The following is a 13,729-nucleotide window of genomic DNA, read 5'->3' on the forward strand; positions in this document are numbered from 1 at the left end:
GTGGACAGCGTACAGTCAGATTTACAACGTGAATTCAAAATATTTGCACCTGGTTGTTTATGAAAAGAAATATTTCGAACAGCTGTCATGGGTGCAGAATTTTAAAAAGAACCCTATCTCCATTTTACTAAAGTGATCGATGCTAGTGTAAATACTACAGTACATGTTGATGTTGGCCGATTACCACTAATTAAAACAGTACAATAAAACACCAGTAGGTGACAGTATTGCATTGCAAACAACTTGTGCTCCCTATTTTTTTTTTAAATTTATTTAACAATGTATTTTTGCTTATAATTTTATTTTACAGAAGTCAACTTGTTTCTATTTATTTACATTTGTCAGTTAAGCAAGGCAGGGGTGAAGTTAAAAAAAAAAAAAAAAAGGGGGGGGGGGGTGTAATTAAGAAAAAGGCAAAAGATGATACTCAGTGTCAAAAAACAAAATCAACAATGTCCAAAAACATATAAGTCAAAGCAACATGGCAAGGGTGTGACGACGACAAGGACTCGACAAGGACTGAAAGAAAGCAGGGAACTAAATACACCTAGTAACGAAACAACGAGAGACACCTGGACAAGACACATGTGGCTTGGGGCAGGTCCAGCCCCGGGCATAGTGGAGGGGACGCCAAATTGTAGGGCAAAAAATAAAAAATAAAAAAATATATTTTTCCCCTCGTTTTCTAAAATATGTTATACAGTAAGAATATTTTATAAAAAATTTTTTTAATAACTTCTAGTCCAAATAAATGATAAAATTAGCTCTCAGCTTGCGTGTAACTTTTTTACTCCACCATTACATGCATTCTACTCTGCACATCAGAGAGAGGCCAAGCTTGCTATATTAACTCAGATTAATCACACTATTAATTCTGACCGCAGATGATACTTTAGCTGAAAGCGGATAAAAAGGTAGCGCAGGTTTTGCTTGAGCAATAAACTTAACTACATGCATTAAAGTATGCCTTTAACATTTAATAAAGCAGTCATCCCAGTCCAGATACCTGCAAATAGATTTGCATAAATCACTTTTTTTTTCTCTCGAATAACCACATTAATTTATGCAAGATAAGAATTGTGTTCTGGTTTAATGTATATAAATATATATTCTCAAGGCATACTTGAGTTTTTTTGCACACTATTTACATTATCTGTGAATCATCTTTATCTCCATCAATATTGACGGAATGCCCATCTCTGTATTTATATATTGATTTTTTTTTTTATTACTTTTTATTTGTGTCGTACACAAATATATTGTACATAGTTTGAAAACATTTTCTAGTTGTTAATGTCAGCACAAATTGCACGAAACAGTTGCATTGCATTGTACTTAATGCTATTTATTTGTATTATTTGTAGTTGTTTGTGTAATTTGCCATTTATTTAGATTTACAATCTACACTTTCGCCCAGGACTGATTGGGTGACACCAGGGACTGGGATGACAAGCACAGGAGGACATGATAAAACTTGACGAGACGCACAAGGAAAACATGACCAATAAACCAAACCAAAACACAGATCATGACAGTGAATGAGCACAGTTCTTAATCACACCTGCTTCACTTGATCCTATTGAATGTTGAGTTGTAAATGAAACAAGTCTGAGGAGCGTCTGTTCAATGACTTCCATGGCAGTTCTCAGACGAATTTGTGCAAATCTGCGTTATCATAACCTAAAGGCTCCCAAGGAGCACCTGGGCCGCTGTACTTGACTCAAGATGCGTCCAGTGAGCCCTTTCGCCTTTTTTTGACATGATTCTGAACGGGTCGCCGCCTTTCCGCATGCTGTGTGCTCTTGAGGGCCGCGGCCACTTTCACGGAACTCAGCCCGCTCGGGAGAAGTGGGTCATCGTTCAACGAACTGCAGGTTAATGACATTTTCCGGAACGAGCAGCGTCCGTGTCATGGGCTTCACAGAAACACCTTTCGGGTCCGGCCGCACGTCGAACTCGATCAGGATCTATCGAGAGCAGAAACACAAGGCAGAGAATGAGACGTGATCAGCATGTGAAAACTGCTTTTCAGTTAGTCACACTTGTATGCGCCACAAGGGGGTGCAATTTCCCTATACTGTACAAACACGGACAATTTATTTACATAAAAGGATGGAAAACGAGACAATTTTATGCATTTCTTGACACCACCCAGTGCAGCTGAAGATGACTAAAGATGTTATTTTTTGTAAAAAATAAATAAATAACTGCGATTGGCTGGCAACCAGTCCAGGGTGTACCCCGCATCCTGCCCAGAGCTAGCTGAGATCGGCCCCAGCACCACCCGCGACCCTTGTGAGGAATAAGCGGTCAAGAAAATGGATGGATGGAATAAATAAATAAATAAATGAATAAAAATAAAAAATAAAAAAAAGTGGCTCAATTAAATCGCTGATTGGAGCTTTATCCCCATATTTTCAATGATTCTTTTTGACAGTTTGTTTAAAAAATACAATAAAAAATTCAGTGCATTTATAATGGCAGTCAATTATATGTGTATTTTCACTATTTGCAGGGCCGCTAGGTTCCTATCCCCCACTGACAGCGGGGTTCACTGTATTACAATATAATAGACTTACCGTACAAATTACGTGAATAGTTTCTCTGTAGTTGTGTATGTCGATCATATATACAGTCATCTGATTTGATGGTATATTTAGAGTAAATAATATGAATACATAAAGATTCAAAACATACTAATACTGTATAGTGCAAATGCTTTTAAGTCCTGGTTCAAAACTATGCTCTTTTGCCATACTTATAATTATGGTTTTTCAAAGTATTTTTAAAATTATGTTTACAAAAAAAAAAATCTTGCACTGTACGCTCCTTTAGTAATTTTAGTAATCTTTTTATTTATTTATTTATTTATTTGGCTTTTAAATCTATTTAGCTGTTGGTTACTTTTACAGTACGTGAGGCATACTGAGTTATGTTGTGGTTGATAATCAGTATTTCTATTTTTTTCTTTTTTCTTTTTTAAAACTTCTAGGCATTGCCTTGGCACCTTTAAAACGTCAACAATGTGAAACATGTTCACCTCCCTTTTTAGAGATCTTATTTTGGCAACAAATTCAGTTTTACGCAATTTTATCTTTCTGATAGTATCCGCCAAATCAGAGCATCGTTATCTTTATAATGGCAAAAATTTTGAAATGTTAATCCGTTTTTTGAGAGGGACAACAACTGAATAACATCCCTCAGTATGGTACAGTGCCGTTTAATACCGCTGCAAAGTCATCAATCCAAATAGACTGTTTTTAAAATTGTGTTCTCACCCTGGCGAGAGCAAGGTAAAGCTCCAGCTCAGCAATACGTCGTCCTATGCAGCTGCGTTTTCCCACCCCGAAAGGCACCGAGGCGTACGGGTGATGGGTCTGGTCCTTTGTCAACCACCTGTGCGGCAGGAACTCATTTGGATTCGGAAAGACGGCCGGGTCGCGTGACGTTGCAAAGTGGCACAGCGTAATCAGAGTCTGGAAGGAGTGATTTTCGTGTTACACTTTTACAGTGCCGATGATTCGTTTGAAATGTACCAGACTGCTTTAAACACTCACATTTTTGGGAATGAGGTAGTCTCCAACCTGGATGTCTCTCTCAGTGATGACTCGAGCATTCGCAGGGATGACCGGATACAACCTGGAAAATGTCACCAGCTGTGAGCACGATCCAACTCGCGTGACTTCTTTTGGCGGAATCCTACCTGAGCACTTCTTTGACTACGGCCTTCATAAGAGGCATGCGTGCTACATCTGCTGCCTGGGCCACCTTCCTTCCTTCCAGTACGCTCAGAACTTCATTGCGTAGTGAGGCCTGCAACTCAGGGTGACGCGACAGCTCGTACAGCGACCAGGACATCGTGCCGGATATCTAAGAATAACATAAACATCATTACTATTACAATAAATTGAAATTAGTTGTGAGATAAACACTATCGGAAGCATTGACCTGGATTTACAGCATAAAATCTAATACTTGTTCCTTAACATTGTATTATTTACTCCCACCAGCTATTCTCTTCATTTTGTAGCGTTTCTATTGTCTGCACTAGGGGTGGGAACCTTTAGCTACCTCACGATATGCGATACAAGGCTCACAATAACGATTATCTCACGATATGATGATAGCGTGATTTTCGATATATTGCTCAGGTAATAAATCCACAATAATCTATGATAAAACAAATCATAAAATACTAATAACAATAATAATAATAATAATAATAATAATAATAATAAAAAAGAACAATCAATAATAAATAAAAAAAATACTAATAAAATAAATATCAATAAATAATAATACAATTTTTTTTAAATCGCAATATTATAATGAAATAATATAAATAAATATAAATGTAATATGAATACATAATATAATGTATAAATATATATTATATATACATAATAATAATAAATAAAAATAAATTATATAATAACAATAATAATAAAAATCATAAAACTAAGCTCATACGTCTTCTTCGCCTGAAGACTTGCGTCCATTTCCCCACCACTCTTATGTGGTGCTCCCCCTAGTGGCCCGCCAAATAATTTCAAAATAAGTCATGACTCATGAACAATGGAGCCGTTATAGTGGCTGTATATCAACTACAAATATCGCAATACTTGCGTAGACATATCGATAATCTATCGAGAGACAAAGTATTATTTATCACGGTATCGATATATCATCACATTCCGAGTCTGCACTGCTTCTAGTTTATGTGGATGATTTATTTATTTATTAATTAATTTTTTGACCAATCAGATTTTAGCCTATATGTGTTGTCATAAGACACGGGCCAATAATGGATTCTGACGATATGTAATATTTTATTTTATATTATTATTATTATTATTATTATTATTATTATTATTATTATTATTATTATATGTGGTAAATTAAGAAGTGTCAAATAGAAGAAAAACATAAATAAATAAATAAATAAATTGATTGATTAATAAATAAATTAATTAATAAAAATGTTAACCATCTTCTATTTTAATTCTTCTGAGTTAAGTCATAGTGTCCCGTCAATGGTGAGCTATTTTTAGAACAGACCTCTTGGGCTACTCATGTTGTCCTTGGGCCTAACTAGTACACGCGGGCACCTTGTGCATTAATCAAAACGCCTGAGAGCAAGTAACGCTGTCTCATTCATTTAATCTCCCTCCGTCACACCTCCTCTTCCTCCGTACATAGCTGCTCACCCCTCCCCTCTCTGCTCAACGAGAAGGAGGGGGAAAAAGTGACTAGCCTCCAATTAACTTCAAAGAGGTGGCTTGTGTACTCAACTCTAAAAGCCTTGCTTTGAAGTACTCTAAAAAAAAGAATGGAAGCGCTCATTAGTAGTGTCGAACAGTATTAGCAATTACTGGAACATATTAATTTATGCCACCTATCAATTTTCATCGTCTAACTCATTGAACAGATTTCTCCATGTGATGGTGCTGGTATTACGCAAAGCCCCGACTAAAGACCCAAGTACCAACTGCACGGCGCACCATTGCAATAAATATTTGTACATAAAGTGTGACGGCAGCAGAGAAAAAGTTGATGTTTGGTCTTACGGTGTCGACGCCTGCAAGCAGCAGCTCTGTGATATTGCTGTAAACAGTCTTCATGGGCAAATCTGTTTGGGACAGGAAGTAGGCAAGGTAGTGGCCCTTCACTTTTTGGCAATCGCTTTTCTTCTCTGCTTCTCTCAGGCGCTGGTCAATGTGGCTTTTAGCTGGAAAAGCAGCACAAAGTCACAGCATGTTATTTTATAGTTTTGGAATTCTCATTTTAGTTTCATTTTGAATTTGTGTTTAAATTTAGGTAGTTTTCAGGGTGGTTCTGTAGTTTTTATTAGTTATAGTTATTTTTTAAAAATGTCTTAGTTTTAGCTAGTTTCAATATTACTTTTTTTTTGTTGTTTATAAAAAAATATCTATTACTTGTGTACAATATCTAATAAACACCTTCTATTGGTTGCTGCTAGATGACGTCATTTCTGTGTGGCACACTTTCAAACGACCTTATTCCGGTTAATATCAAAATTAACTAAAATAACCTTGTATACAACAGAATTTTCCATCTTTTATTTTATTTATTATTAGTTTTTTTTTAGCCAATGCACATATTTCACGTTATAAAAGCTCAGCACACCACTAAACAAAAATGTATGTACAAAAAAAATGGAAAAGTGGATAGGCAGATTATTAATTATGAACCTTGCACATTAATGAAACATGTAATTCGACATTTAAGTAGAATGACATGACATCACAAATCATAATCCAGCCTTTACATTCCCATATCTTGTAGTGCGTGCAGTTTAAGGACTATAATCTCTGATTTTCTGTTCTACTTTAGATGAGCATAATTATTTTAAACATGTTCGATTTTCATGTTTGGACTCCTCACAAGGCAATGGAAGCTGAGAACGCAAGAAAAATAATTACAGGAAGTGTAGATGTCGATTTTCTTTTTCCATGTTTGGTTTGCGCAACTTCATCCGGAACTTCACGCAACATAATGTAAATCCTGATTCACCCTTTTTGATGACACAATTTGACTATCTAGGCACATTCCATAGCTCTGCACTTGCATCATCTCAAATCTAAAGACCCAAAGGAACGTACCAAATTCAAACATGTTGTCCCAGCACTGACAGAAGGTGTTCCAGGGTTTGGGGAATAGCGAATGCATCCATCTTGGCATGGCCATGGTAAGAAGCGTCTGGACAAACATGGTGTTGATGGACTCGATGAAGAGCTCCGTTTCTTTCGGAACCACTGGCTCCAGACAGCCGATTCGGGACTCAAACAGCACGGAGGAGATTCCTGTATATTAAAAAAAAAAAAAAAAAAAGTCAAGACATGTCACTGATGCAAACTAAATTGGCACACACTTTTTCTTAGCAATAAAATGTACATGGTTCTCCCAGACTTACTGGTACTGGTAACTTACAAGGCGACAATTTCACCGTAGAGGTAGACCATAACGAATGGCAACGTAAGATGGCCGCCAGTGATTTCACTTGTTATTCCATTCATATTTTTTTCAAGTGTATTTATTGTTTTGGCTTTTAATCAATAGGACAGCGGAATCATTCATACTTACTGGCTGGAATACAGTAGGCAACTGTATTTCGTGTTTCATTCTTCTTCTTTTTATTCAAATGTAGTCAAACTAAATAAGTGCGCACTCAAGTGGTCAAAAGTGGAATTACACCCGATTTTTACAACCTGGAAAAAATTACGTCGAGTTATGTACTTGCTGTAAGACATTTATGTTTATCAGTAAAGTTTTTTTGCACACAGATTGTGTTCCTCATTTTCTTCTGAATTCATTGCCGAGTTATGTGCTTTATATTTTATGATTTATATGCTGCTATGAGAGTTGAGGTATCTTCTGTATTAATGATTTTCAAAGTGTGGGAGGGTACTGGAATCTCTACCAAAGTAACTTTTGAATTCAAACTATTTAACATCAAATCAAACCCACAATGGTAGGGCGGTTTACTGTGCTATACTTCAGATATCCATAACATGATACTACTACATCAGTAAAAAAGAAAAAAGGAAAGTAGGTTAAGTCAGGCTTTAACATGCATGCATGTTCAAACTATCTGCCTCATCACAAAAGAGTCCTCCAAGTTGCATTTTAACCTCACCCTCGAGGCCGAAGTAATAGAACTCCCGGGCGATGTCGTTCACGAGGCCTTCGGGACGTCTGCGCTGGCGCAGTTTGACGATGAGGTCGCTGACCACGCCGTTAAGGGTTTGGTCGTAAGCTTCGACCGCCTTGGGCCGCAGCATGTGCTTCGCAAGGAGGCTTCGCACCTCCTGCCACTCCTCGCCTTCACTGAGCACAACACAAATCAACATCATCATCCGTATGTATCGGCTTGTTTTTGGAATGAATGAGGAATGTGACAGCAAGCATGTTGGAGTAAACAATTAAGGCGCAATATCATTTTTACCGTGTTGGGACAGCAGTGGCTCAGTCCCTAACGAGTTGGCTTTTAGGACTTGATGACCAAGAGACACAAGTTTGTACAAAAGACACACAAAAGAGGTTTCAATGTTCAGTTTGCATAGCTCACTCAATTTGATCTCAGACTGAAGGTTCATATATTATGTATGTATGCTTAATTTTAATTAAAGGGATGACATCACTGTATTTTAAGCCCTTCCACAGTTAACTATAGGAATATCATGATTAAATCTTACCTTGGCTATGTCATTTTTTATTAAATATTAGGTGTTTTGCGGGTTATTTTCTTAACGCTGAAGTAAAACGCCCGGTTCCGTAAAACCACGCCTCTCCCCGTGTGGTTGCCGCGCCCCTGGTGAACCGACTGCAGTCTGCAGTGCTGTTGGACCTCTGCATATGAGCACTCGTCCGAATGGAAAGCCATCAATTCTTCAATAAACATTTGAAACAAAACGTCTCCTTGCCGCAAGAAATCGTGGCGGAGTAGGGGAGAAAAAATAAACCTGAGCGGGTCATGAACCAGGTACCTGCTGCTTACACGGCGAGTGCGCTAGTCACTACACTATTCATTCAGTTAGGTTCAGCAGAGGAAAGGTTTTACTTGCAGTTTACACAGGTGTCAGCCAGAATGTTTTCTGGGATTTTAAGACAAGTCATTTTAGTTTAGCATTGCAAATGTGAAGGATAATTGATTGTTTTGAATTCATTTGGACAGAATGCTTACTGTTAAAGGCTACTTTTGTCACTATCCCATGGAGGTCTCAGAAAAAGTGTGGGTGCGTTTAGTCCACAGAGGCGGTGCAAGGGTGGGTCCGCACTTTATGATGTCATAAAGTGAGCACTCGCTCATTTTCTCAGGTTGGGGAGGGGCTGGTGCTTGGAGAGCAGAATGACCTAGAATTTCTCAAAGAGGGGTGAATGGAGGAAAACACCAGTTTTGTTTTCGGTGAGGAATTAGCATTTTAGCTCCAAAAAGTTGATTTTTCATGTTGTCCTCACTTCAAAATTGGAATGGAATTTAACTAGCTCACATTTGCAGGTGTTTTTTTTTGTTTGTTTGTTTTTTTTTACAAGTATTTGTATCTAATTTTATTTTTGGTTTCCATCAATAATGCAGTGCAGTTTGAGGCGGAACTAATTGTTGCCTTAAATTTCCGCATAGTCACTTAAGATAAACGCACATCTGACAAGCGCTCTTGCAAAATCATGTCGAGTAACGCCCCTGCTTGTTGTATGTTTTATCAAATAAAGTTTTTTGCAGACACAGATTGTGTTCCTCATTTTCTTCCGAATTCAATTGCCGAGTTACGTGCTTTATATTTTCTGAGTTATAATGGTGCTATTTGACTACCATCTATTTATAAAACAAGGCTAGGAAAGGTAAAACGGTGGCATGATCTGTATGTCACATCATTCGTACATTAAAACTTACGATGTCAACAGTCCGTAGTGCTGACCTCGGAGCTTCCTGTAGTCCTTCCAGGATGAGAGGTCCGAGCGCATGGGGTGTTGGCCCTCTTGCCTCAGCACTTGCTCAATGAGCGCCGGACGAGCCACGTGGACCGTCGTGATGGGGCCGAAGCTCGCCTTCCACATGGGGCCGTACTGCTGCAATCCCTCCAGCTGCACGTGAAACATGCACTTAATTTGAGCTCATGAAACGACCAAGCTTGTGTGCATCTGGAAGATTTCCGTTTCGACTGAAGATAGAGTGACTTTTTGGACATTAGCATGGCAACTGACACTGTAATTGTCCTGCAAAGTGATGTTTTTATAATGACCATAAACCAGTGGTGTCGAACATATGGCCTGTGGGCCAGAACTGGACCGTCAGGGGAACCAATCTGGGCCGCGAGGACGCAACACAAACTGCAGTTTTCACTACTATTAACTGTTGTTGCTTATTTTGTCCACTGAGGGCGCACTGACAACCACTTAAATGACAATATGAAATTTGGCTCTTACTCAGAACTTGATGTAAACATGTTGTGCTTATTTTTTGTTCAGAAATTCCAGAATACTTTGCTATAAGATATTAATGAATGGGATTTTCAGAATGCACGTGTAGGAATTTATGCATTTTACCAAATTTTTGGTACATTATTTGAGGAGGGAGACAGCTTATCCAGTGATCAAAACTTGTAAACATGTATAGGCACACATCCATCCATCCATTTTCTGAACCGCTTGCTCTTCACAAGGGTCGTGGGGGGTGCTGGAGCCTATCCCAGCTGGCTATGGGCAGTAGGCAGGGTACACCCTGAATTGGTTGCCAGCCAATCGCAGGTATAGGCACACATGCATAGTGAAATGCAAGATACAAAAAAATGTCCTACTTAACATACCATAGTTCAGCATTGTCTTACTGTCAGAAAGTGATTTTATTTTTTTTTAACAAGTAAATACATTTACATCAGTAAATTAATAAGTAGACGAGTGAATAAAGAAATAAATGTACAGAGAAATATGTAGAATAAACATCAAATTCATACATTAAATTGCATGAGCTGATATTTTGGTTGAATTTTACAAATATGATGGAATGCAGCTCCAAAAATCGGCAGATTGCATAAACATACAACATATTCTTAAATTACTTATTTCAGTCAAAAGCATTAGCATAATTTTTTTAAATAGATTTAATTCTTGGAAAAAAAAAACAACAACAACAAAAAAGTGCATTTGCTTTTAAATGTAACTCGTTCTTCACCTGTAACCTCTAATTTGCAAATAACCCAAAAAAAAATCCCAAATAATGCAGTGAAATTAATTTCCATAATGCATTCAAATGTCCTGCTGGTTGCAGTCATGCCGAACGTGCTCCTACCTGTAACTGGTGCAGCTTGGACAGTCCCCGGCGGGCGAATAAGTCCCAGGCGAAGCCGAGCACCGAGGGGCCGGGCATGTCGTCCATGCTCTTCACCGTGGTCCCGTTGGGACCGGCCGCTGCTGCACCCTCAGCCCACCTTTCCACCCACTTGAAGAGGGGGAAGGCGCTCCGGCCGGAAACTCGTAGAGCTTGCTGCAGCATCCTTCTCACTGAGCTCATGGAGCGCTCGCCGGACGCCGATCCTCATTTTCTCACCCCCGCCGGGTTGGAGGCTTTATTTATAACCCCGCGACCTGCTCCTCGAACCCGCGGAGATAAAGCTGTAAATTTTCTGATTCGGGGCCAATCGTGGGTGAGGGTGCGGCCCAGGTCCCGCCCCCGCCTGGATGAGACGATGAAGCGTGGAGGTGTGTCCAATCACAGGGCCGAACAAGGACCATCCCCGAGAGGCTCCACACGTGGAGCTATGGGATAAATAATACATGACTTACTTGCGGGATGTGTGTGTGAGCAGGGAGAGAGAAAGAAAGAGGGTGCGAGACACTGCACGGCTTATCTCTCGCACTTTGCTCCCCCACAGACCCGCAGGCTGACACATTTAGTAATTTATCACACATTCGGGGCCATTCAAGGCGAATGTTAGGGGAAAGAAGGGCTACATCATTGGGATGCATTGTAGGGTGCTTGATATTTTTGACACATTTCCAGATAGGTAACATCTTTTTTTGATGTAGGGGCGGTTCTAGGATCAGAAGGGTTTTTTTTCCCCCCCTGACAATTTCAGCTGCTGAGCACATTCTTTTGGCATGTGGAGGGGGAGGGACGTATAGTGAGCTTGAAGTTTCGATGCTCAAAAACACACAATATCACAAAAACAACATTAGCTCTTGGATGCCACAGAAGGAATTAGGGAAATGAAACACGTGGCTTCTTTCGACGAGTGCATTTGTTTATGAGCGATGGTGTACTTACACTGGCTTGTACGTTTTTTTTTTTTTTTTTTTTGTTTTTGGTGGGGCTCGATTCTAATTTCCTCAATCGGTTCGATTTCGCTTGACAAGAGTTCAATTTGAGTCAATTTGGATTTTTTCCCGATTCGCTTCAACTCACTTCATTTCAATCTGATATTAAGGAACACCAATTCTTCTTAAATGTCAAGGACATGATAAAAACACCACAAAGTGTATGTTACACAAACACTGACATCAGCAAGGATGAGATGAAAATATTTTCATAAATCTAAATAATTATGACTATAAAAAGAAAAAGAAAAAAATATATTCTGAATTGTCTTAAAGTGCAATAAATCAGGTCTTGCATAAATGTAAGAAAATACTTTAAAATTCGTGTGAACAGCAAATTCCATAATGTAAGATACAAAAGAATTGGCCTTTATAATGCTATTTTTCTTGTGAATTTATGAAAAAATCCATCCATCCATTTTCTTAACCGCTTGCTCTTCACAAGGGTCGCGGGGGTGCTGGAGCCTATCCCAGCCGGGTTCGGGCAGTAGGTGAACTGAACTGAACTCTGAACTGGTTGTCAGCCAATCACAGGGCACACAGAGACGAACAACTATCCACAGACAAAAGCACACCTATGGACAATTCGGAGCGCCCAATTAACCTGCTACGCATGTCTTTGGAATGTGAGAGGAGTACCCGGAGAAGACCCACGAGATGACCCACGCAGACACGGGGAGAACATGCAAACTCCACCTAGGAAGGCCGGAGCCTGTACTCGAACTTGCGTCCTCAGTACTGGGAGGCGGACGTACTAACCAGTCAACCACCGTGCCGCCCATTTATGAGGAAAAAAATATTAAAATAACCGATTCATGCAGGCCTGAAAAGGATAATTCGATTTTTTTTAAACCCAGCCCTAATTTTTGGGTCACATCAAACGTTAGGTGAACCAACAGGGCCTTTTTCACTATCAAACAATTTAAATAGATAACCAAACAATGACTTTTATGAATGTACCTAGATGCATCAAATCCAACATAGAACATGATTCCAGAGTGAGACTTTGTTTTGGGGTGAGGCACTATATCCATGCGATGGCTTCTAAGAATACGGCAATGTTGCCTCTACTTGAGCGTGAGTCACATAAGGCTCCTCAAGAAGCAAAACATTGGCGCTACTTCAAAGTTGAACTGGAATAAGTGGCCAGTCTGGTGGTGGTGGACTATTTAAAAACGTCTCCACACAATTACTTTTTGCTGACTTGCTGGGTTTTCCAAGCCCGGGAGAAAAATCCGAGCTGATTTAATTTGAAGTGGAATTCGTGTAAAGCGGCATGTGTGTGCGCCGCGTTGAGTGACAAATGGCCTCAGAGCCTTGGCTGACCGTTATAGAACGCGCTAACCACGAGTCTTAAATAAGCAATGTTTCAGGGAAATACATGGGACTGGTTGATTATCTTCTGTATGGAAATTAAGATCTGTTGGAGTTTGGCATCAGTAACGTACACTTTAGCTAGTTCTTCAACAATAGGAAGGAATCCAGGAATAGTAGGAATCCAAGTCATGTTTAGGACGCAGAATTATATTTGGGCATCATTCTGTCCATTTTTATACACTATTGGCTTCATGACGCTATATAGTTTATTTAAAAAGACGGAAAAAACAAAAAACAAAAAAACAAAACAAAAAAACATCAAGCATCAAAACTGGAGGGAAAAATAATTAAATAATTATTTAATCATGACATCATTCTATCCCATTAGAAGAGAGTATCTCTTCGCAGAGTAATCTTAAATTTCTTAAGAAAAATTAGCACAATTTTTCTTGCATAATGAATAAATACAAGTAAATATAAATAATAAGTACATTCTGAAAATATTCAGATTTGTATTATCTTTTCACAGAGTAATCTTCAATTTCTGAAGATTTTTTTTTTGCATAAACACAATATAAAT

The 13,729-nt window shown here is 38.9% G+C and overlaps 1 protein-coding gene across 1 annotated transcript; it reads right to left on the reverse strand.

Moving 5' to 3' along the window:
- Nucleotides 1-1,324: 1,324 nt before the first annotated feature.
- Nucleotides 1,325-11,261, reverse strand: cyp27b1 (cytochrome P450, family 27, subfamily B, polypeptide 1). The gene is made up of 9 exons (XM_077530226.1): nucleotides 10,808-11,261; nucleotides 9,413-9,603; nucleotides 7,658-7,848; nucleotides 6,624-6,824; nucleotides 5,568-5,728; nucleotides 3,704-3,870; nucleotides 3,558-3,639; nucleotides 3,279-3,476; nucleotides 1,325-1,967 (listed from the first exon to the last, which is right to left on the reverse strand). Exons 1-9 carry the CDS (start codon nucleotides 11,027-11,029, stop codon nucleotides 1,854-1,856), a joined length of 1,527 nt encoding a protein of 508 aa, XP_077386352.1. The 5' UTR covers nucleotides 11,030-11,261; the 3' UTR covers nucleotides 1,325-1,853.
- Nucleotides 11,262-13,729: the final 2,468 nt, after the last annotated feature.

This window comes from Festucalex cinctus, chromosome 8 (assembly GCF_051991245.1).
Source record: "Festucalex cinctus isolate MCC-2025b chromosome 8, RoL_Fcin_1.0, whole genome shotgun sequence".
Classification (NCBI taxonomy): Eukaryota; Metazoa; Chordata; class Actinopteri; order Syngnathiformes; family Syngnathidae; genus Festucalex; species Festucalex cinctus.

Excerpts from the sequence above, each read along its gene's own strand:
- cyp27b1 (XM_077530226.1), bottom strand. The coding sequence starts at position 11,029 with ATGAGCTCAGTGAGAAGGATGCTGCAGCAAGCTCTACGAGTTTCCGGC. Across the intron at positions 6,825-7,657 it reads CTATTACTTCGGCCTCGAGG|GAATCTCCTCCGTGCTGTTT; the intron begins GTGAGGTTAAAA and ends TTTAATATACAG. Across the intron at positions 1,968-3,278 it reads TTTACCTTGCTCTCGCCAGG|ATCCTGATCGAGTTCGACGT; the intron begins GTGAGAACACAA and ends TGCTCTCGATAG.